At 34.9% G+C, this 26,418-nt stretch overlaps 1 protein-coding gene across 1 annotated transcript in view; it reads right to left on the reverse strand.

The window, feature by feature from the left end:
• Positions 1–26,418, reverse strand: part of LOC130683078 (serine/threonine-protein kinase TAO1-like) — a 55,253-nt gene that overhangs the window by 6,455 nt on the left and 22,380 nt on the right. Inside the window, exons 8-13 of the mRNA XM_057499324.1 lie at positions 22,407–22,574; positions 20,307–20,549; positions 16,727–16,963; positions 8,570–8,698; positions 5,810–6,013; positions 3,619–3,858 (exon numbers count right to left, since the gene is read on the reverse strand). Coding sequence (XP_057355307.1) covers positions 3,619–3,858; positions 5,810–6,013; positions 8,570–8,698; positions 16,727–16,963; positions 20,307–20,549; positions 22,407–22,574 — 1,221 coding nt within the window. The remainder of the gene's footprint in view (positions 1–3,618; positions 3,859–5,809; positions 6,014–8,569; positions 8,699–16,726; positions 16,964–20,306; positions 20,550–22,406; positions 22,575–26,418) is intronic.

The raw sequence follows: 26,418 nt of genomic DNA on the forward strand, positions 1-26,418 counted from the left end.
GCCTACGTGGAACCTCATGTCCAAATGTGTCAAAGAGAATTACATATGCATCATGCAATTTCCAAGCAATGCTGAGAACAAGAAGAATATGGACCACCATCACTATTTCCCAAGGTGCAGCAGAGTTTTCATTTCCAACTTAATATTTCAATTGTTGGGATTTTATTTGGGCGGTGGAAGGAAAGGGGCACTAAATTGGTTTTGCCTAAGTAAAGTAAACTTACAGCTCGAGTGGAGAGCATTTCATTAGTGTTGTGGTCATACTGCTCAGTTAAGATGGCTAAGTTTTGGGTCTGCTTCTCCTTAGGGTTTACTCTTTAGCACCATGAGCAAAAACCTGAAAGTTTGCTAACTAATCTTTCAAAGGTCAAAGAAAAGTTATGAGGCAAGAGAAGGGACAACTCTTCTTGTGGTAATGATAGCAGACATGAACTACATAAACATTAATGAGATAAAATAATTTGAGTTCAGAAACAGAATAACTCTGGCTTTAAATCACAAGTTAATTATTATATGAACTCAAGTTTCAAGAAAAATTAGTAAGATGAGATATATTTTATAAGGTATACCCATCAAGCCTACAAGTTAACAACACTCATTTGCTACACAAAGGCAGAACCTATAGTCGAAATTATTTACCTCAATATATATAATGCCAGATATTGAATGGTTGACTAAGTGTGCAAATGCATGTATGATCAAACACTCTTCTCAAGGAACTAGTTCACACTCTTTGCTCCAATACTACAAAATCAAATAAATATCCTTTTCTGCATTTTACACTAATTGAGGTACTAAATCATAGTCATGTACCTTTATTCAGTGAAGGGTCAAGAAATGTCTAGCTAGAAAGACAAACTCTTGGTTTAGTTACGCTTAGCACTGCTCTTAAATACTGCCCTTGGTTAATAAATTACCTCAAAGTTAGCCAGAAATGGAACAATGAAATTTAGAATTCTCTTCTGACTTTGTGTAATAGCCTCCATTCTTTAAAAAACTTTTAAATATTCAAATATATTGCCAAGAAAACTACAGTCCCTCCATATCACTAGCTAATGACAAAAAGGAATGCCCTGAAAAATTTTTTCAACACGATTAATACTTATACCAAGAACAAACTATATTCCTCAATGTTTCACTCAAGTGAAAGCAGGATAAACATGTTCCAGTTGTTTCTTAATCACTTAATACTGACAAAACGTCACCTAATGGCAGATGAAGAAATGGCAGATAAATAGGTGTTTACCCAATGTCTACAAATACTGTCAGCTTACCTAAGTGTGCAAACTGAAGTCCTCCTATCCCCCTTAAAGTCTTGGAGAAAGTTGGAATAGTTGCAACTATTGAAGTTGAACTACTACTTAGTAAGTACAAATTTACCTAAAAAAGTTGCAACTATTACTTACGTAAATGAAATGACATGATGTTAAAATAGAGTCGGTTTTCTCCAAGAAGGGTCTAGGGTTACCAAAGGGAAGGGGTTGGGGAGCATGGGAGGGGAGGGAGGGAGAAGGGGATTAAGGGCACTATTATTAGCACTCACAATATAGTGGGGTCACGGGGAACGCAGCACAGCATGGAGAAGACAGTAATAACTCTATAGTGTCTTACTACGCTGATTGACAGTGACTGCAGTGGGTTGGGGGGGACTGGATAGTATGAATGAATGTTGAAACCACAATGTTGCTCATGTGAAACCTTCTTAAGATTGTTTATCAATGATACCTTAAATAAAAAAAAGAGTCTGTTTTGTTCAAATTGTGCAAGTAGACAGATATATACAACTAAGAGGAACATGGTGATTTTCTTTCCCACTAAAGTAACAGAACAATTTCTTTTATGGAAAATCTTGAGCTTATGTATCATGAGAAGGACGCTCTCTATCTGAAATCTGACTACAACAGTGAGACATTATTTTTCCCCTTGATTTTTTAACAGTATCTGTGAAAATCAGACCAGTGTCTACAAGCATTCAAACTGAGAAGGGTGCCACAACAGGGAACAAAAAGGAAGGGCTAAACAGCAAACAACTAACCTCTTCCAAGCCCCAGAGAAATGAAGTCGTATCAGATTTACGGTCTGACCAAAGAAAACTAAACAAGCTTTCAGTTTGGTTTACTTCTCAGTGCTGCTCACTTTAAAACGGTAATTCATTTTATAGACATGCTTTAAATATCTTTTGGTGGGAAACCCTACTATGTAACCACTGCAAACACAAAATAAATCTGGAAAATCATTATGAATTCTGATTGTGATAAGCATTAACTAATGACGGTTATGAGGATAGTCAACGTACGAGCCACACTGTAAACGATGTTCATTAGCTGTTTTGAAGATACAGCAAAGTATAAAATTTTACTTTGATTCACAAGGAAAGGGTGAATCTTAGCTTTGCTTCTGTGTTTTGTTCAGGACAACTTGTATGAATGGAGTTGAATAGGAATCAGAGATACCACTAGGTGTGGTTTAGCTTCTGGTTTGGACACCGATTACTTCTGTAAGTGAATTTCACTTCACTTCAGGAGAGTTATTCAGGTAAGTGTTGTTACCTGATAGTTTTATAGTTAAATGGTCAAAGAGTTTGAAAAAGGGGGTAAAGAAGATACTGTGGAACCGGGCTTTATTGGATGTAAATACAAGTTTACAATGTGCAGACATGTACAGATTAACTGAGGTACTACTGTGGGTGACAACATATATAATGGGTCATTTTGGTTTTTTGTTTATTAAGATTCATGCGATTATACTTCACATATTTATTACAAGTTATAAAATTTGAAAATTCCTTGGAATTGTTAACTATGGTTGATTTTGGTAGGGGGGGCTGGACCAGGTGGTCTAAAGAACAAGGAGAGGGAAACCTTTAACTTTAAATAAATACACTTTGGCATCTTTTGAATTTTGTATCATACAAATAAATTTCTCTATCAAAGCAAATACAAAATTTAAAGTCCTTTGATATTATATATCACTAACACTTGTCTTTCCTTATTTGTCTACAAGAGAGGATATAAAACCTTGTTTCACTCTGATGTACTAATTAAAAAAATACACTCCAACTACACATGCCCTGGTCTTACCTATGTTACCAAACACAGAAAGAATGGGAGTAACAGTGTGATAATTCCACTATTCCTCTAAAGATGACTATTGACAATGAAGGGAGAGGGGGTAAAAAGGCATTTTTCATTCACTGGTTTCTGTACTAATTAAGAACTTACTGCCTCTTTTGGATACAAATCACATTCAGAGGAAATAAGATTCCAAAACTATAAAACTTGGAACAGAGAGAAGCCAGCAGGTTAGTATGTTGATATGTAGATTGTAGTATCAACACTGGACATTTGGGTGCACTTAAAATGAGAATTTTGAATCTTATTTATGACACTTTCCACAGTTAAAAAGTTCTGGCCATTTTTTGGTACTCTGCTGAGAAATACACAAGCAGAAGTCTGTAGCCATAGACCCTCTACACCAACACTAACCAAACATGCTTAAAATGAAAAGAAAAAAAAGCTTATTCAATTTCTTGATGACAGACATCTGGCTTAGACTTTTACTGTTTACATGATGCCTTTTATCTGCTCTCCTTTGCCAAGAAGCTTAGGCTAAAGGTACCTTCAGACTCTTAGGCTGCTGACGAACCTGCATGACATGCTTCCGCCTTAGTTCTCGCTCTCTCCGTTTATTACGCTCCAGCTGGTCAGTGAGCTCGGTTTGATGCTGCAGACTCATCAACTCACAGCGCATCTTCTGCACTGTGTTGAGGTGACGGAACTCCAGTTCTTGCGTGGATTCATGCTGTCGCAGTAGCATTGCATGCTCTAACTCCTTCTGGGCCTGCCTTTTATTTAATTCCTATCCCATAAAAAAAGACAAAGGCGTAATTTGCTGATGTACAATGCCAGGAGAAAAAAAATCCTAAGAAACAGAATAACCAGGATATAGATGTAATCCTCTCATTTAATAATGGCTGCACAGTGAATATTAGAATTTTATTACTGGAACTGAAGAAAATGGGCAATTAGTAACACAACTGCCTTATCTGTTCATTTACTATTTATACTACTTTTAGCAATAAGATTAAGACATATCAAATCTGTCCCAAGAGACTTAATGTCCTTTCTACTCTCTTTCCATCATTTATGTTTCCTAATTTTGTATTTGAACAGGATTTCTAAGTCATCCTGTGAATTTCTTCAGAGTATACATTCAATTCTATTACATGCAGTATACCCAGTATAGTGCAGTGGTTAAGAACACAAGACTCCAGGGCTAGGCTGCCTGCTTTCTAAATCCTGGCTCTGTTACTGACAAGCAGTGAGTCCTTGGGTTAATTACTTAAACTCTCTGTGCTTCCATTTCATTACTTCTCAAATGGAGACCATAACATAGCTGTTTCATAAAATTAACGTGAGGGTAAAATGAGTTCATAAGTGGAAAGCTGTCAGAATACCTACCTCATGATCAATAAATGTTACTACAATTTTTTTCAGTTTAAAAATCAAATGTACAACACACACACACATACACTCACACACACTCTCTCTCTTTTTCTATGTAGAAGGAAGTCAGATGTGCCCCCTTTGCCTCTGCTGCCCCTTCTCGAGGGGCCAACATTTGGTGCATGTTTCCCAACCTTCCCCACACTTATCATGACACAACTATTACACAAAAATATACAGTTTTAAAATTTAATAACAATATATATTATAGGCATATAATATGCTTTCTTTACCTAAAAATATAATAGACAAATACAGATTTTTAAAATAATTTTTATAGGAAGCTTCTACTTTCTGATGCCATAGTTTTTCTATTTTTTGCTTTATGACAAATTTTCAATAAACATCTACACATGATACACCATATAATTATGTTACTATTTCTTTAGGATAGAATTCTAGAAGCGAATTCAATGGGTAGAAGACACATGCAAATTAAATGGTTAAAGCTGCTGAATTATGCTCCAAAATGGCAGGGTCAACTTATATTCTTACCAGCATTGACCACTTTCCCATGCCACTACTAGGACTTACCAATTTTTTAGACCGATCTTATCTAATTGATGCAATTGTTCTAATTTGAATTTCTTTAATTATTAGTGAATTTGAATAATTATGTTATACTTGAAGTTTATTTTAAGCCACTCTTGGAAATAAATTGATCTATGCTCATAGGTATACCTGATAATGAGAACTGTTGTTTTCATTGGCATAAGTTTCTACATATTCCCAATGAATAATTTCATGATTATAAAATTATGTTAAATGGTAGTATATATCTTCATGGCACCCATAAGTTATCCAATTAATTTTTTCATATTTAAAAATTAACAGTTCTTTCATTCATGGATTTAATATTTATTAAATATTTACTTAATACATATTTATTGAATACCTATTATGAGCCAGCCACTAGCTACAAGGCCTGGATATATCTAGCCACTGGATATAAAAGCCCTGAACAGAACCTGGGACTTCATCTAATTTCCATTCTACTTGGGGAGAGAGAGATCCCCATAAAAAGTGTGTGCACATACATGTGTGTGTGTGTGTGTGTGTGTGTGTGTGTATGTGTGGTGTGTGTGAGAGAGAGAGAGGAGTGCAAGAATATTTAAAGAAGGGAGGAGGATTTGGAGATCAGAATTGAGGAGATATGAAGTGAGGGAGAAGGTGAACTGTGTGGGTTGGGTTTCCAGGGAAGAAGGACTTAGGCAAAGGCAAGCAGAGGCGCTCTAAGGCCCTGAGGGTGGGATGTGACTGACATATTTTCAGGAAGATTCTGATTTCACACCATTTACACATACCTCCCTGACAAGGTCCTGCTCCAAGTTATGGCACCCAAGTAACAACTTTCTTTCGAAGAGATGGCATTGCAGCTCTAGGTACCGTCTCTGATGTTGAAGAAGATTGGTCTTTTCCTCTTCTTGGAAATGCTGTATGTTCTCTTTCTGCTTTGAAAGCCATTCCTGTTTTTCTTTTCTTGGGGTGCTCTTGTTTTCATTCAGCTCCTGGCAAGATAAAAAACAACTGAGTTCAAAATACATAAAAATTAACTGCATGAATATACTATTTGGTGGCTGGTAATCTTCAGTAAAAGTACTTAATTTGTGCCCTCTCTCATAGACAGGCAGGGCAATGACCTTAAAGGAGGTAGGTAGTATTTTTCTGTTTCTGGAGTTATCCATGAAGTAGGACAAGGAAAGAGAAAACATACACTAGAAAACATGCATACTTTTTAGCTTTACACAGCTATATTTAGGATGGCTCGTAGCTTTGAAAGCACGCAATGATTGGTGAATGAAGTAAAACATCTTTCTTTAAAGTCCTCCCAAAAAGGGGAAGAAGACAGTGCTTTCAAGTAAAAATCACACATGAATTAAAATTAAGGTTAAAATATAGTTATGTCTCACCTCTGTTTTCAACAATAGAAATACTAAGTTTATGGCAAAGTTAAGGATGGGTTCAGTATAAAAGATCAGAAATTAAATGGAAAATCAACAAAACCACAGGAAAATAGAGACCTTTTAGAATAGATTTAATATTCAGCACTATAACCACTGAACAAGGCAAGACCAATGTTTTTCTACAGCATTTTAAATATCATCTCACAAACTACCTAAAAAAAATGTATTTATACTGGACAAGATGAGAATATTGACAATACATTCAATGATGCAAACCCGAGGATGCTGACAATACATTCAATGACGCAAACCCAAGGATGCTAATTAATACTAGTATATTTCAACCTACAATGCATCAACCTTGCAGAGAATATAAATCAGCCATCTTTCCTAGGTCTAAGATGATTTTTTAGAGACTGTTAACCTATGGTTCTTCATCTGTTGTTCAAGAAAGAAACCAATTATTCATTCCTTTCATTGATAAGATATTCAAACACATAAAAATAAAAAGCACATAAGCTTGTAGTTCTCAACTTAAGGATGTCAATGAGAAGACAGGGATAATACAGGCATATACAGAAAGAACTTGGCTATGTTTTTCAAAATTTTTGGAAAAGGAAATTTCCACCCACTAAGACTATAGTATGTCCCTTCCTCTATACTGATAATAATCATTCTAAATGAACACACACACACACACACACACAGACATACACAGACACAAAACTACCTTCGAAAAGAAAATGGACTTATTAGTTAGACTATGAATTATATGCTTAAAGGATTATCTAAAACATATTCATTTCTAAAACTAAAACCTGATTTCACTAGGAAACAACTATAGAACTAGATTTTGTTGGATATTTATGTACAGTTGGGAATCCTATTTACCATCTTTTCAAATCCCACGTTCTAGTATTGAGTTTAGCTTTTAGATTACAGTAATGGGAATACATAGCAGGTTATACTCTTTAAAGTTGGAAAAATCTTATCAATGAACCTCACTCGGCAGGGTATTTATAGCAAGGCTTTGTGCCACCAATGTCCTTAATAAGACTTATATGTCTAATTATAGGTCAAATTCCTACACACAAAAAAGCACTATACCAAAGAGATTATAGTTATTTCATCAAGATTAATTTATCTGTGTGCTAATAATTAATTACATGGACTAAAAATTTCAGTCCATCAGTCTGTAAAAGAGGGTGTAAACTGGGGAAGTCTTGGTGGATGGGGAATTTCCTTGGCAAAAGATTTTTAAAAACATAGCCAAATGATTCTTTGTGTATATGCCTGTATTATCTCTGTCTTCTCATTGACATCCTTCAGTTGAGAACTACAAGTTTATGTGCTTTTTATATTTATGTATTTGAGTATCTTATCCACAAAAGTAATAAAGAATTGGTTTTTTTCTTGAATAACAGGTGAAGAACCATAAGGTCAATAGTCTCTGAAAAATCATCTTATACCTACAAAAGATGGCTGGTTTATATTCTCTGCAATGTAATAAATATGCTATAGTTGACACATACCATTTTCCTGTCCTGACCACTATCCTGAATAATAATCCCCTTTCAGAAATTGCCTTTGGACAACATGGATTTCCTCACAGTTAGACTAGATCTGCGATAAAAATAAGTTCAAGAAGCAGCACATAAAGGGAAAACACACATGAAATCCTGTAGCCATAAAGACATAATTAGCATGCTTTCCTACTGAAGAAAATGGGATGAGAAGAAATGCCTCTTATTCTTCTTCTGTGTTAAAATGAGAATAAGAACAAATTATCGTAATCTGAGCCCAAAGTAAGAAGGTATGATTTACTTTTAAAGGACGAGATGAATGGCTCTTTTTCACAGCTAAAATATTTTTATTTCTAGTGACTCAATTACTTAAGAAGTGCTTAGGAAAGCTACTACAAATAATAGCTTTATAAAGTAATTCACATTTTCAAGAGATCACTCTTTTTAGATCCCACTCAACTGAGGATCTCAGCCATTGAAAAGTAATAGGTTATAATCAATGTCCTCACTTAAACTGATATATTGTTAGTGGCCACAAACAAAAGAAAAATTTATCTTAATGGTTCTATGAGTAGATCAATACTGAATATAACCAGTAAGCAGGTAAGTGGCTTGAAAATTTTTATAAAGTAAATACCTCCTTAAGCTGTTCCTTTCGAAGTTTGTATTCTCTCTTCTGGGTCTTCAAAAGGCTATCCAGTTCTTTCTTCTGCTCATCCTGGATACGCTGCTGAAATTTTTTCACCTTGTTGCACATCACTTTAGCCTACAGGAAAATTTTTAAATGGATCAAATTAGCTAAGTAGATAAGCTTCAAAGCAGCAGTTTAATACACATTAGCAAGGATATTTCCTCCCACCTAAGAATATAAAATGAGTATAATCATTACCAAAACAAGAATATCCAACAAATTATTAACAAGTATTACTCAGCATCATTATGAGTTGAATTTCAGAGAACCACTAAAATGGAACTCATCTTTAAAATGCTGATCTTTTACAGGGTCAGTGTCTTCACCTTTTTCCCCCCATTTAAGTGGAGTATGCTGCCCGACCTTCCCACTAATAAAATAAAACAAATGTAATTAAGTTATGACCTTTTATCTAGCTTGACTTGTGTATTAAACAATGTAATACGTTCATCTTCAAATTAAACCCTGACTTTTAATTTGTATTTTAAATAATATGAAAATGTTAATATTAAATACCTGTATATTATTATTTTATTTCTGATGATACATGCAATAGTTGACGCTTAAACAACGTGGGGATTACGGGTGCTGACTCCCAACAGAGCAAAAAAATACTCCTATAACTTTTCATTCCCCAAAAACTTAACTACTAAAAGCATACTGCTGACTGGCAGCCTTACTAACAACATGAACAGATACTCACACATATTTTGTATGTTGTATAAATTCTATACTGTATTCTTACAACAAAGAAAGCTAGAAAAAAGAAAATGATCTTTTAAACTGTCTCCCAAAACATTTTCCAAGACCTTAATTGAAAAAAAAAATGTGTATAAATGGGCCTGTGCAGTTCAAACATATGTTATTCAAGGGTGAACTATACACATTCATTGTAGAACATTAGGAAATACAGAAAAACACAAAGAAGAAAAATCTTGCATGATTTTACCACCCAGAGATAACCAATACAAACATTTTGGTGCATACCCTTCCTAATTTTTTCTAGGCATGTATAGATATTGATATAAATATATAAAACAAATCTAAAATCATATTGTACATCGTGTTTCATGAATTCCTTTCCTAAAAATGTTAGTATCTACCTCTTTACGAAGTATTCAAGAAAGTACAACACCAAACAGGATTCTAAATATTTCTACATTCTTTCACCAAATTATCTCAAAATCAAATAATCATTTACACCAGAAATTATTTTGCTAAATTCTCTGTTCCTGTGAGAGAGTGATTCTTCTTTTTTTTGCAGGGAAGGGTGAACAGGGTAGCTATAAATGCCCCAGGGCAGACTAGCCAGACATATTTGAAGATACGGTGTAAATTTATTGAGAAGTTCACATTTTACTTGACAACTGTGATTATCAAAATAAATTGAAACTAATGGGACACCTAGGAAATTAGAAACCAGTTTTCACAAAAGACTCCTAAAAAATGCACCTTTATCATACAGTAGAATGATACTTATTTGTAGCAAACAAATGGGCTAAATCTGAATCTGAAACCCTCTTAATTCCTCTTAATTTAACATTCTCTGTATATTACAGTACTCTTCAATTCTTCTGATATAAAAATGCTACTATAAATTTAAGGTTTCCAAAAAGTACATAGAGAATGATGAATGTTTTTTTGACACCTAAATCACCTACTAACTGATTTATCAAACTTCTCAGATAACCAAAGTACCCAAGGCCTAGAACAGAATACTTAATGACTTTTTTTCATTAAGGTATCATTGATATACACTCTTATGATGGTTTCACATGAAAAATAATGTGGTTACTACATTCACCCACATATATCATCGAGTTCCCCCCATACCCCATTGCAGTCACTGCCCATTGGTGTTCTAAGATGCCACATCACTACATGTCTTTTCTGTGCTACACTGTCCCCATGATCCCGCCAACACCATGTGTACTGATCGTAATAGCCCTCAATGCCCTTCTCCCTCCCTCCTCAACCACCCTCCCGCACCCCTCCCCTTTGGTAACCACTAGTTCCTTCTTGGAGTTTGTGAGTCTGCTGCTTTGTTCCTTCAGTTTTGCTTCGTTGTTATACTCCACAAATAAGGGAAATCATTTAGTACTTGTCTTTCTCTCCCTAACTTATTTCACTGAGCATAATACCGTCTAGCTACATCCATGTTGCTGCAAATGGTAGGATTTGTTTCTTTCTTATGGCTGAATAGTATTCCATTGTGCATATGTACAACTTCTTCTTTATCCATCCATCTACTGATGGACACTTAGGTTGCTTCCATATCTTGGCTATTGTAAATAGTGCTGTGATAAATATAGGGGTGCATATGTCTTCTTGAATCTGACAACTTTTTTTCTCTGGGTAAATTCCTAGGAGTGGAATTCGCGGGTCAAATGGAATTTCTATTTTTAGTTTTTTGAGGAGCCTCCATATTGCTATCCACAATGGTTGAACTAGTTTACATTCCCACCGGCAGTGTAGGAGGGATCCCCTTCCTCTGCATTCTAGCCACCATTTGTTGTTCCTAGTCTTTTCAATGTTGGCCATGCTAAATGGCATGAGGTGATATCTCATTGTGCTTTTAATTTGCATTTCCCTGATAATTAGTGATATGGAGCATCTTTTTAAGTGCCTCTTGGCCATCTGAATTTCTTCTTTGGAGAAGCATCTGTTCATATCCTGTGACCATTTTTTAATTGGGTTATTTGCTTTTTGGGTGTTGAGGCATATGAACACTTTACATATTTTGGATGTTAATCACTTGTCGGATATGTTGTTTACAAATATATTCTCCCATACTGTTGGATGACTTTTTGTTCTGCTGATGGTGTCTTTTGCTGTACAGAAGCTTGATGTAGTCCCATTTGTTCATTTTTTCTTTTGTTTCCCTTGCCCAAGGAGTTGCGTCCAGGAAAAAGTTGCTCATGTTTATATTCAAGAGATTTTGCATATGTTGTCTTCTAAGAATTTTATGGTTTCATGACTTACAATCTGGTCTTTGATTCATTTTGAATTTACTTTTGTTTATGGGGTTAGGCAATAATCCAGTTTCATTCTCTTGCATGTAGCTGTCCAGTTTTGCCAACACTAGTTGTTGAAGATGCTGTCATTTCCCCATTGTATTTCCATGGCTCCATTATGGTATATTAATTAACCACATTTGCTTGGGTTTATATCTGGGATCCCTACCCTGTTCCATTGGTCTTTGGGTCTTTTCTTGTGCCAGTACCAAATTGCCTTTGCAGTAGAGGTTGAAGTTGGGGAGCATAATCCGCCCCCTGCTTTATTCTTCCTTCTCATGATTGCTTTGGCTATTTGGGGTCTTCCGTGGTTCCATGTGAATTTTAGAACTATTTGATCTAGTTCACTGAAAAATGCTGTTGGCATTTCGATAGGGATTGCCCTGAATCGGTAGACTGCTTCAGGCAGGATGGCTATTTTGACAATATTAATTCTTCCTATCCATGAGCAAGGGATGTTATTTCCATTTATTGGTATCTTCTTTTTCTTGAATGTCTTGTAGTTTTCAGTGTATAGGTCTTTCACTTCCTTCATTAGGTTTATCCCTAGGTATTTTATTCTTTCTGATGCAATTGTGAATGGAATTGTTTTTTCCTGATTTCTCTTTCTGCTAGTTCATCATTAGTGTATAGAATGCAAGAGATTTCTGTGTATTAATTTTGTATCCTGCCACTTTGCTGAATTCAGTTCTTAGTACTAGTAGTTTAGGGGTGGAATATTTAAGATTTTTTATGTATAATATCATGTCATCTGCAAACAATGACAGTTTAACTTCTTCTTTTCCAATCTGGATGCCTTTTATTTCTTTGTGTTGTCTGATTGCTGTGGCTAGGACCACTAGTACTATGTTGAATAAAAGTGGAAAGAGTGGGCATCCTTCTCTTGTTCCCGACTTAGAGGAAAAGCTTTCAGCTTCTCACTGTTAAGTATGATGTTGGCTTTGGGTTTGTCATATATGGCCTTTACTATGTTCAGGTACTTGCCCTCTATACTCATTTTGTTGAGATTTTTTACCATGAATGGATGTTGAATTTTGTCAAGTGCTTTTTCAGCTTCTATGGAGATGATCATGTGCTTTTTGTCCTTATTTTAGTTAATGTGGTGGATGATGCTGATGGATTTTCAAATGTTGTACCATCCTTTCATCCCTGGAATAAATCATACCTGGTCATGATAGACTATCTGTTTGATATATTTTTTACTACGATTTTGTTGAGTGTTTTTGTGTCTATGTTCACCAGAGATATTGGTATATAATTTTCTTTTTTTGCGGTGTATTTGCCCAATTTTGGGATTAGAGTAATGCTGGCCCCGTAGAATGAGGGTAGAAGTATTCCCTCCTTGTCTATTTTTTGGAAAGCTTTAAGGAGGGTGGGTATTAGGTCTTCACTAAATGTCTGATAAAATTCAGCAGTGAAGCCATCTGGTCCAAGAGTTTTATTTTTAGGTAGATTTTTATTACCAGTTCAGTTTTGCTGCAGGTAATTTATCTGTTCAGATTTTCTGTTCCTTTCTGGGTCTGCCAAGGAAGGTTGTACTTTTCTTGAAAGTTGTTCATTCCTTCTGGGTTATCAAGTTTCTCAGCATACAATTTTTCACTGTATTCTCTAATAATTCTTTGTATTTCCATAGTGCGCATAGTGATTTTTCCTTTCTCATTTCTAGACACTCTTTTTTCTTGATAAGTCTGGCTAGGGGTTTTCTATTTTGCTTATTTTCTCAAAGAACCAGCTTCTGCTCTCATTGATTCTATTGTTTTATTCTTCTCGATTTTATTTCAGCCTGCTCTGATCTTTATTATGTCCCTCTTCTACTGTCTTTGGGCCTCATTTGTTCTGCTTTTTCTAGTTTTGTTAATTGTGAGTTTAGACTGTTCATATCGAATTTTTCTTCTTTCCTGAGGCAGGCCTGTATTGCAATATACTTCCCTCTTAGCACAGCCCTAGCTGCATCCCACAGATTTGCATTGCTTGATCTGTTTTTATTTGGTCATTGATCCATTGATTATTTAGGAGCATGTTGTTAAGCCTCCATGGGTTTGTGGGTCTTTTCATTTTCTTTAAGTAATTTATTTCTAGTTTCATACCTTTGTGGTCTGAGAAGCTGGTTGGTTCAATTTCAATATTTTTTTATTTACTGGCGTTCTTTTTTGTAGTCTAGTATATAATCTATTCTTGAAAACGTTCCATGTGCACCTGAGAAGAATGTGTACCCTGCAGCTTTTGGGTGGAGCATTCTGTAGATATCTGTTAGGTCCATCTGTTCTAATGTGTTGTTCAGTGCCTCTGTTTCCTTACTTATTTTCTGTCTGGTTGATCTGTACTTTGGAGTAAGTGGTGTGTTGAAGTCTCCTAAAATGAATGCATTGCATTCTATTTCCATGTTCAATTCTGTTAGTATTTGTTTCACATATGTACGTGCTCCTGTGTTGGGTGCACAGATATTTGTAATGGTTATATCCTCTTGTTGGACTGACCCCTTTATCATTATGTAATGTCCTCCTTTGCTCTTGTGGCTTTCTTTGTTTTGAAGTCTACTTTGTCTGATACAAGTACTGTAACTCCTGCTTTTTACTCCCTATTGTTTTCATGAAATATCTTTTTCCATCCCTTCACTTTTAGTCTGTGTATGTCTTTGGGTTTGAGGTGAGTCTCTTTTCAGTGGCATATAGATGGGTCTTGCTTTTTTATCCATTCTATTGCCCTGTGTCTTTTGATTGGTGCATTCAGTCCATTTACATTTAGGGTGATTATCAATAGGTACGTACTTATTGCCATTGCAGGCTTTATATTCGTGGTTACCAAAGGTTCAACAGAACCTTCCTTACTATCTAAGAGTCTAAGCTCACTTAGTGTGCTATTACAAACACAATCTAAAGATTCTTTTTTTTCTCCTTTTATTTCCTCCTCCATTGTTTATATATTAAGTATCATATTCTGTACTCTTTGTCTATCCCTTAACCTACTTTGGGAGAGTTGATTTAATTTTGCATTTGCTTAGTAATTATTTGTTCTGCTTTCTTTAATGTGGTTTTATTACCTCTGGTGACAGCTATTTAGCCTTAGGAACTCTTCCATCTATAGCAGTCTATCCAAGATACACTGCAGAAACAGTTTGTGGGAGGTAAATACTCTCAGCTTTGGCTTATCTGGAAATTGTTTGATCCCTTCTTCAATGTTAAATGATAACCTTTCCAGGTAGTGTATTCTTGCTTCTGCCTCATTGCATTAAATATATCATGCCACTCCTTTCTGGCCTGTAAGTTTTCTGCTGAGAAGTCTGATGATAGCCTGATGGGTTTTCCTCTGCATGTGATCTTTTCTCTCTCTCTGGCTTCTTTAAATATTTTGTCTTTATCCCTGATCTTTGCCATTTTAATTATTATATGTTTTGGTGTTGTCTTCCTTGGGTCCCTTGTGTTGGGAGATCTGTGCACCTCCATGGCCTGAGAGACTATCTCCTTCCTCAGATTGGGGAAGTTTTCAGCAATTACCTCCTCAAAGACACTTTCCCTTTTCCTCTCTCTTCTTCTGATACCCCTATAATACGAATATTGCTCCAGTTGGAATGGTTACACAGTTCTCTCAATATTCTGTCATTCCTAGAGATCTTTTTGTCTGTGCCTCAGCTTCTTTGCATTCCTCTTCTTTAATTTTTCTTCATTTATCGTCTCCTCCACCATATCTAATCTGCTTTTAAATCCCCGCATTGTATTCCGTAATGAATGGATCTCTGTTCTGGATTTGTTCCTGCATTCTTGAGTATTTTTCTGTACCTACATGGATGTGTTTATGATTTTTTTAAATCTCTTTTAGGAAGATGGATGAGTTCATTTTCACTTGACCTCTTTTCTGAGGTTTTGGAGATTTTGGTTTGAACCAGGTTCCTTTGGCATTTCATATTTGTATGTAGCACCCTCTAAGACCCTGAAAGCGTACTCCCTGGAGTTACTTAGCCCATGGAGCAATGTCAGGGGTCTCAGCAGAGTGGCGCTGGTGACTGGGGGTTGGGAAAAGATGTTTCCTGCTTCCTGGCTACTGTGCATCTGTCCACAGCCAGACTAGTCAGCCAAACACACAGGTGTAACCCTCTATGCCTTGCATTTGTAGCTGCTTTAGGCAGGACCTCCCTCTGGATGGACTGACAATAGAGCAGGGGCAGCTGGTTTGTAAGCCAGTGTCAGCCTACCGGAAGGTGCAGCAAGCTGCATATCATGGTGGAAGGCCTCGGAGTTGTTTAGCCAGCCAGGAGGATGGTGTGCCTGAAGTTCCTGAAAAGTTCCCAACCTGCTGGGCTGAGTGCACCTGGACAATTTTGTCTACATGTCCTTTTTCCTGAGCAGCAAGCCCTATGAAATACTTGCCCATTTAGTAGCCCTCTCACTGTTAGGAAGTCTCTCATACTGCCTGCCTTTCTTTTGTCCCAGAGCAGCTGGATGTGAATCCCTGTTTTCCACAACAGCTGGAATCTCAGTCTGTCCAACTATTCCTCCTGTCTTAGCTTTCCAACCCCACTAATCTCGAGCACCATGCAATATAGGTTCTTGCTCCCACAGCAGATCTCCAGGGCTGGGTGTTCAGCGGTCCTAGGCCTCCACCCCATCTCCACTCCATTTCTCTTCCTTCTGCCAGTGAGCTGGGGTGGGAGAAGAGCGTGGGTCCCCCCAGATCACAGCTTTGGTATGTTACATTTTTTGAGGTCTGTTCTTTTCTCCAGGTGTAAGCAGTCTGGTGCTGCCTTCTTTCCTGTTGATCTTTTACGGTTAGTTGTATTAACAATAATTTCATATTATATGTGGCTTTGGGAGGAGGCCTCTGTCTCACCTCTCATGTCATCATCTTTAATCTGATCTACCTGACTTTAACCACTGTTACATGATAAAACTATCAAGTTATCAGGACATAATTCCATATCTACTGGTTCCCGACTCGGCACTTGTTATTTTACCTATTATATAAATATTTCTCCCTATCCCCAATTGACTTGCTAATTCTGGGGAACAGATACCCTAACATCAAAATGCCACGTTGGTTAATTTTGAAATAGTCACAAGTGAGAATAAACACATTAGTAATACTGGTCAGCTACCTGTTTTTCCACTGCAGCCTGATGTTTCTTGATAAGTTTCTTCATTTTTGCAGCTAAGGTGTTACGCTGAGTTTCAAGATCTTTCTCTAATCTGAGATGGTGCTCATCCATCTTAGCCCTTAACTTCATTTCCAGATTCATGAGCTGTTTCTGATGTTGCTGTATAATTCTCTTACAGACAGACATTTGTTCTCTGAGCTGAGTTTCCTGCTCATGTTCTGGCATTTCCCTTGTAACCTACAACAATGGAGAGGAAAGAATGAAGTAAAGCAAAACCTTTTTCTTTCAAAACCATCTTAGACCAGTCTACTATCAACTAAGTAGGTAATTCATGTAGGAGATCCCAGTCAACAGCTTCTAATAAAATTTCATCTGAAAAAGCAGACAAGCTAGCTGGTTCTAAAATTTAAATGTGAATGTAAAGGACCTAGAATAGCCAAAATTTTGAGGGGGTATGAAAAGTTGGTAGATGTAAACTTCAGTAATCAAAACAGTGTGGTACTGGTAGAAGAACAGGCTGAATAGAGCAAAGGAACACAGTAAAATCTGGAAACAGACCCACATATATTCAGTCGATTGATCTGCTACCAAAAAGTCAAGTTAATTCAAAGAGGAAAGGAAAGTGTTTTTAACAAATGCTGCTGTTACAACTGGTTCTCTGTATTCAAAATAAATAAATGCTTAATCATGCTATACACAGAAATTAATTTGAAAAGAGTCACTTGACCTAAACCTAAAATCCAGAATCACAGAGCAGAGGAATACACAGAATATTCTCATGTCCTTGGGGTCAGCGAATATTTCTTGGGTAGGACACAAAAAACACTGATTATAATGAAAAAAATGTACAAACTGGATTCTCAAATAGAGGCAAAATTCAGATAATGTAAGATTAATCATTTAAAGTGAACAATTCAGTAGTATTTAGTATATTCATGATATTCTGCAACCACTGCCCATTGTAGAGAAAAAATATACAAACTGGATTCTTAGAGACAAAATTCACATAATGTATGATTAATCACTTAAAGTAAACAATTCAGTAGTATTTAGTATATTCATGATGTTCTGCAAGACTGCTCATATCTAGTTACAAAACATATATAATACTTCAGAAGAAAACCCTGTATGTTTTAAGCAGTTGCTCCCTAATCTCCCCTTCTGGTAACCACCAATCTATTTTCTGTCTATGGATTTACTATTTTGGATGTTTCATATAACATGTGACCTGTTGTGTCTGGCTTCTTTCACCTAGCATGTTTCCAAGGTTCATCCACATTGTACAGGATATAACAGTACTTCATTTCTTTTTATAGCTGAATAATATTCCATTGTATGCACATACCCTAATTTTTTATCCATTTATTTGTTGCTGGACTTCTGTGTTGTTTCCACCTTTTGGCTATTGTGAATACTGCTTTTATGAACATTTGTGTATACGCATTTGTTTAAGTACCTGTTTTCAATTGTTTAGGGTATATATCTAGGAGTAGAACTGCTGAGTCATGGGGAAATGTGATGTTTAACTTTTTGAGAAATCATCAACAGTTTACCACAGCAGCTGACATTTTACATTCTTACCAGCAATATACAGCAGGAGTTCCAATTTCTCCACGTGCTCCCTAGTTGTTATTTTCCATCTTTGTTTTTGTTTTTCTCTTTTAATAGCTAGCCATCTAACAAAACAGCAGCAGACTCACAGAGTCCAAGAAGGGACTAGCAGTTACCAAAGGGAAAGGGGTGGGAAGGGTGGGTGGGAAGGGAGGGAGAAGAGGATTAAGGGGCACTATGATTAGTACACATAGTGTAGAGGGGGGAGACAGGGAAGACAGTAAAAGCACAGAGAAGACAAGCAGTGATTCTATAGCATCTTACTGTGCTGATGGACAGTGACTTCAATGGGGTGTTAGGTGGGAACTCAATAGTATGGGTGAATGTAGTAACCAGTATTGCTCATGTGAAACCTTCATAAGATTGTATATCAATGATACCTAACAACAACAACAACAAAATAGCTGGCCATCCTAGTAGCTGTAAGGTGGTACTCATTCTAGTTTTGATTTGCGTTTCCCTAATGACTAATTATATTGAGTATTTTTTCATGTGCTGTTGGCCATTTGAATATACTCTTTGGATAAATGTCTATTCAAGTTTTTAACACATTTTTAAAAATTGTGGCATAGTTTATATATTAATTTGAATAGGTTTTTGGTGGAGTCTTTAGGGCTTTTTTTATGTAGTATCAGGTCATCTCCAAACAATGACAATTTCACTTCTTATCAGTGTGGGTGCCTTTTATTTCTTTTCCTTGCCTGATAATGCAGCTAGGACTTACAATACTCTGTTGAATAAAAGTGTTGTGAGTAGGCATCCTTGTCTTATTTCTGATTTTAGAGGAAAAGTTTTTAGCTTTCTCATGGCTTTTACTCATTTTTAGTGGGTTGTTTGAATTGGATTTTAAAACTAAAAATTTTAATTTATCACAGATGGAGAAAAAATATTTGCAGGACATATCTGAGATAAAATACCTGTATGTTACTTATGAAAGTCAAACATACATATGCCCTATGACTCAGCCATTTTATCCTATGTATTTGTCACAGAAATTAAAACATCATGTTCAAAGACATATACATGTTTGTAGCATCTTACTACGCTGATGGGCAGTGACTGTACTGGGGTATGCGGTGGGGACTTGGTAATAGGGGGAGTCTAGTAACCATAGTGTTGCTCAGGTAACTGTACATTAATGACACCAAAATAAATAAATAAATAAATAAATAAATAAAAGTATTTATTTCATCTTCCACTTGCCCCTTAGCAACCTCTAATCTACTTTCTATGAATTTGCCTATTTTTGATATTTTGTATAAGTGGAATTCTAATAATATTTGTCCTTTTGTGTCTGGCTTATACCACTTAGCATTTTTTCAAGGTTCACTCACATTGTAGCATATATTAGAATGCCGTTCCTTTTCACAGCTGAATAATATTCCATTGTGTATATATATATTGTGCCTAGTAACTTTTGGTAATACTGAAAGCAGTGAAGTTAAAAAGGAAGCATTCCTATCAATTGTGAAAAGGAGTTAACCTGACCTTCCAATGTTTTCAAGAAAATTTAAAATCTGACACGTGAAAGTGTAGCAAACATCCACATTTCCTAAACTGAGAAGTTGTAATTTTCTATAATTACACCCAGTTTTATTTTTAAAATGTAAACATTATGGAAAACGCAAAAATCACTTTTCATTATCACCCACCTTAAACCTTTCTCCACGTCCCAAAGGCAACCATTATCATTAATATCATGTTGTATACTTACTATTTTTAAATACCTTCATTTTCATCTAAGTAACTTCAAATAATACATTATATGGTATTTATTTATTCTAAGATTTAAAAAATATTCTTTTTGCATTCTCAAAACATGTTTCCTAAATGCAGCCATTAAACTGGGAATTAAAAAGCCTTTTGCCATTTTAAAATAAGTTGCCTAAAATTATGTTCCAAACTTCTGGTACATCAAAGGAAAAAAACCCCAAACTCTTAAACTAACCAGACTAGGAAAATTAGTTACCAAAGTTGAAATTTGTTTCACTGAAATCCAAATACTCAAAGGTCTTGAACGGATGGCAGAATCATTAGACGTAATTGTTTCGATTCCCTCCATCACGGGTAGCTCATCCTTGTTACCCGAGGCATCCTGAAGAATGTCAACCCCACCGCTTTGACTCCTGGTCCTGTTGCACATACGGGGAACAGACTGATGACTTCCAATGTTGTGCACTGCTCCTGTCTGTCCAACACCGTGATCTTGGTCCTGAGGGAAAAGAGTATTAGATTCAAATATCTTTATCTCCTGAATTCTTGATTATTAGCACCTAGCACACCGCTTGGCACACACAGTCTTCAGAATGTTAGTGGTCTATTTTGAGAAATTCCTTGTATTTGCCAACACCAGAAAGTTTATCAGTTGTTAGCTGACAGATTAAAAAAATGACCAAGTAAATACCAAAAATCCCAACCAACTATGTGAAAAAGTTAATCAATTCAGAGTTATTTCCAAAGTGTAGTCTTTTCTCTAAAATTTTTGACATTACTTTGAAATCCATTTCTCCTACACATCTCATGGGGTATACACAGAGATGCTGCTCATTTCTCAATGATTCCAATGGTGAAAACAAACCCCAAACTTTTCTTCTTTTAATCCTATAAACATCCCTTTTAGTAATTTTTTATTGAAGCCTTTTATATTTCTTTTCTTCTCAGAATATAGTCTTTAGCCTAAACTTCTTCATTAAGTAATTTAATATTAATTCCTATCTATTTTTATGTAAAATTAAAAATTGCATATATATTTAATCATAATTAGAAGACTGTTCTTCCCAAGAAACCCAGCAAACTTTGGTGTCTGGGCACCAATATTATAGTCTTACCATACCAAACCTCTTTAAGATAAGCAGAATAATAAATACAGACCCATGGTATATGGAGGATCTTTTCTTACATCCACAGCCTTAAAAAGTTGCTGTTATTCTAATGCTTAATGACATTAGAATTTTATTAATTTCACTTCACTAAAGCATTTCATATACCTAAAATAGCCCCAATTTTCTAGGGACTACTGTTAGAACTAAAAAAACAATATCAAAAATACCAAAACTGTATGTAAGAAAGTCTTGTATTTTATAGTTTATTAATTATGTAGTGTTATGAAAAAGAAAAGTAACTACTACTCCTGTTTTCAGAATGCAGGGATCTTTCTCAATAGAAAGCAATAAAAAAGAATCAAAGCTTTGGCATTGGGACATGAGCAAAGAAGAAAACAGAAAATACTTAGACTAAAAAAGATAGCTCCACAAATCATAAGCTTTATATTTTCCTTTGAGGAAGTTCTGTAACATTTCTACTGCAAATTTGGAAACATGGCAACATGGAAACAACTTGGTCTCAAGAGTAATATATGAATCCGAACCCATATGCTTCTACAGTAAGTTAGTTAATCACCCTGAGCCTTACTTTACTCACCTACAAAATGAGTATTTTAGAACCGTGTAGAGGAATGAATCCCTATACACAACTGAAAAGAATGAAGTGTTCTTAGTAACAGAATAAGAATTCTTGGAAATTTTTTTTCCCAGGATAAATTTAGCTAAGTCACATGTTTATTTTATTTATTTATTTATTTATTTTTAAAAAAGCAAGAAATTTCCAACTTAATAAACATTTATCAAACATTACACAAAAGGCACTGGGGGAAAGGTTTATACAATAAACAAGATAAGGAGAATGGGTGGTAATGCTAATGACTTCTCTGTGAGCACCGTCAACTTCCAAAGCCTGTAATTTCAAATACTTCCAAAAGCGTGTCCCATGCCATCAGACAATCAGGCAAAAAACTGTTCAGTAGACCAGAATTTTGAGAGGGACTAGATTAAATAAAAGTTGAACAGGTTTCTCTAATAAAAGACTTCACAGAGCTTTACTAGCTAATGTACACTACCAAGAGGTTGGTTTAAAGAATGCAAAACCTTTTTCTTCACCTTGGACCTTAGAGAATCACTGTGAAGACACAATCTGGAAACCACGGATGTAAAAGATTCCTGGCAAGAGAAGTTACATAAGGAGAGAAGCCAATAAAGAGACCCCAATACTTGAGCCGTTTCTAAGTTATTACCTTTTCTTCCTGTGCTCCTACTGCTGGCCCTTTATGTGCCTCCTGGGAAAGGACTTTCTTCGTCTTTTGATTCTGCAGATTGTCCAGGACTCTTTTTTTTTCTTCCTTTGCCCTTTCAAGGAGATCTGTTAACACTGTTGTAGGGCGCTCCCGAAGAAGAAATGGGTGCTGGTTAAGAGTAGAAGGCAAAAGTCAGGTTGAGACCTATATATTTTTTCATTCAGAACAAATGAATCCCTTCCTGGACCCTAGAGTTACTATCCTAAATAATTATAGATAATGCATGTAATCTATAGTTATCTAATTCTGCTACGCTTTTTAATTCTTATATTTATAAAATTTAATTTACATGTATACACTCTGTGCCTACATAACTTCCCTTGTACTTTTCATGAAAACTTTGAACATGACACCTTTGTTGGCCAAATGAAAATACAGAGTTGAAATAATCAGAGTGTTAGTAAACATTAAGAATTAAGTCCAATTAGAGCCCTAAGTAAACGCTTACAAATTCTTAGAACTGGTTTCACAGAGGAGACACTATCAGTTCTGAATTACATTAGATTTCAACAGGAATGTATGTATTTACTGATGGTGAATTGCATAACATACTACTTGGGTATAATGGGTTCCTTTATGTTGCTTAAATGAAACTTCATAAAACACTAGCAGTTGATTAAAAGACGTTATGTATTAGTGATTTTTACCATTAATATTTAATAAAGCTTAACATTATCCAATACAGAAAAGTAGAAAGAACAATTCTACTATAAGATTATCATTGTTACATTTGGTATTTTTTGGATATTTATTTCTTCTCAGAAATTTTCCATGTATATATTTTGTTTTGTAGTTAGCACACAGATTGCAGAAAGATGCCTTGTGCACTGGAGTTCATGAGATGATCTTGAATTCTTTTAAGACTTTTACCTCGTTTATTAGTTCAATTTCTTTCTTCCCTGAAGAGTTGTAACTATACATTATTCTCCTTTTATTGCTCTATTATGTTATTTGAACTCATAATACCTACAGACTATTTCATCAAATGTTCATGCCAAAATTACATAGCCATTATTCTAATTCTGGATAATTATTATCAATTTTTCATTCTGAGATAAATAGCCCCATACAGTAAGTCACTTTTTTCCATTTTATTTTTTTTCCTTATGACAGACTGCAACAGAAATGTGATTAGGCCAAAGGGAAGGATGCACTTGATAGATTCTTCCTATCACTTCCCATAATGTCAATATACAAAATGGACCAGGTACATGAATACATATGCAGGTTTGGGATCACCCAAGGTCAAGTATCCACTCCTGGTGGGTTGGGTTATTACCAAAAGAGCTTCTTTTGCTTTCATTAGGCAAATGTAAGAAGCCAGTCACATTCTTCCTTTTCCTGAGCCTTAGCTTGGTATGTACCACTATTTATAATATTCGGTCTTTTTTATCCGAAAATAATATATCTTGTAATTCTAAGTTATTTAAAAGTTCTCTACAAATGGATCCTGCTTATTTTTCACTTACATAATTCATAGCTATACTAAACCTTTTGTTGCTACTGTGAATACATAGTTTTTGGGCTTTTATTTGAGACTGTAAGTGTGCTTAGGGCCTAGAATTCCCTAAGTGTTACTGAAACTTTATACTGCTCTTCTACATACTGTAGTTGCAAATAACCCTACTGAATATGTACATGATCCTTTCAATATCCTTGCATATTGAAGTGCGTGTTGGTGAAAATAAACTGAACTTCTTTGAAATTCTAAAACATTCATGCTGAAAGTCTAATTTTCTAGTGAAACATCCACAAAATTCCTTAGGGTCACAAAAAGATAGTCAACTGCTACTCACTAATGCTTTATCTAGATGTTTTAAGAACTATATTAAATTGAACAATACTATTATTGCTATTAATAAGATGTCAAACCTCTAAATGAAAACATTTTTGAGAACAGAAAGCATATACTAATAATTTATTTAAATTAGATAACCAAACCTATTGAAAAATGAATAGAATTCACATTACTTTTAAAATATTTTCATTGCTAAGTTAGAAAAACATATTTCTCAAAAGGAAACAAAAATGTGATATCCATTTTTAACAGTTCTTTTGAAATCTCTTTTCTCCCACAGTATTTATGTAAATGTATTACACATCATTTCTCTTCCTTTCATATTACTTTATATAGGACAGATCAATATATAAAGTATAGTAGATACAAAAATTAAATCTAAAGTTAAACTATACTTTGCCACCTCTGAAATGACATTGTTCCACATGAGTTAAAATTTGTAGTTGTAACTCATGAATATATTCTTGCTCATATAAAAATTAAGTCATTTAGTACTACTATATTGAATATTTAACTATATATTCTATTCAGACATGGTAAAAGCAGTTAATTTTGAAAAACAAACGAAAAAACTTAGCAACTAAGAAAATTTCCAAGAAAGAATGGTATTACGAAATTAGTATTTTAGCAAAACCCAGTACAGCGTACTTAATACTGATTCAGAATCAAAGAAGAATAAAACACATTCTTTAAAATAATTTCTTAGGTGTACAAAACAGAGTATAACTGACCTTTAAAAGTTCTTTTGATGTAGCGCGATATTTAGGGATTTTCTGGAGGCAAGACTCTACGAAGTGGCGAAAAGAACTGGACCTATTGTAAAGGAAAGTATTAAGTGAACATATTGCTATTTCCTTTAAAAACACATCCACAAATCAAGGCATGTCCCTATGGGTGGGAGGGAGAATAGAAATCATAAAAAAAAAGCAGACACAATACACTATATATTTCATCATGTAAGTCTATAAAAAGCTATGCAAAGCAACTAATGAATCTTTACCATTTTCCAAAGATAGATTTGCACACATTATTTTAAAATCCTGCTCTCACATACTTAAGTATCACAACTCATTCTATGTTGCGGTAAATTAGGGAAGTCAATCATTTTCCTTTTTGCATTCAAATCTAAGATAAATTCTTCTTAATATATTTTTTTCTTTTCTCTAGCCACGTCTATTTCTTGCTTGACCCTTGAATCATCTTCCATATAGCATGTTTCAGAACATCACGATATTTGTTTTGAAAAGAACATTTTTTTATACCTAAGTATTTAGTGTCCTTGAGCAAATGGACAAAAGTTCCAGAAAACAGTAAAAATGTTTTTAAAGATTAGAATTCTGTAACATACTATTACATAGTGTTACTGATGAGAGTTCAGTAAGGCAGTAAGTAAAAAATATTCCATCAATGTTTGTCATCAATATTCAAATAAGATTTAATTCTTTTATACAATAATTCTTTTTTGAATCCCAAAAGTATCAACCAGTGTAAAGACAGCCTGTGTTTCGTGTATTTATTATTCAGATGTACCATAATAAACTCTGAGCCAAGATTTCTTCAAAACATCTCTACAGAAGCAGCAAAGACCTGTGAACTTGCCTTAATAATGTAATGATAAAAAATAAATTATTGCTAATTTATGCATGTTACTTGTGAATTTTAAAGTGTTTGTTAAGTATTTAAGTACGGTAGGTAGTCCCCTAGAAAGTTTCAAATGCTAGATACACCTGAAGACTTTCCCATTAAAATTTTCTATCACTGATAAAAATCCTTCTTTCCTAAAATTGTCCATCTGTTCTCAATAAACTTCTTTACATGAATAACAGTATTATCAAAGAAGCACTAGGAGATGCAACATCAAAGCACATTCTGAATAATAAATGATAACAATTAGAATCATCCAAAAATTATGAATTATCTGGTAATTCTGATAAATTATCAAATCATTTTTACCTAAGTTTTATACCATATCAATTATAAACCATTCCCCAATTAAATATCTGTACAGGTTGTGGCAATCTGTATTTGCAGTTTTAAAATATGAATGTTTAAATCATGCTATTTATTATAAAATCAGGGTTGTATGTGTCACTAAGGTACAAACAGTATATTACTTTTTATACAAAAGCCATAGTTTTTGCTCCCATGTAGCAT

This window comes from Manis pentadactyla, chromosome 3 (genome assembly GCF_030020395.1).
Source record: "Manis pentadactyla isolate mManPen7 chromosome 3, mManPen7.hap1, whole genome shotgun sequence".
In the NCBI taxonomy this organism is placed as follows: domain Eukaryota; kingdom Metazoa; phylum Chordata; class Mammalia; order Pholidota; family Manidae; genus Manis; species Manis pentadactyla.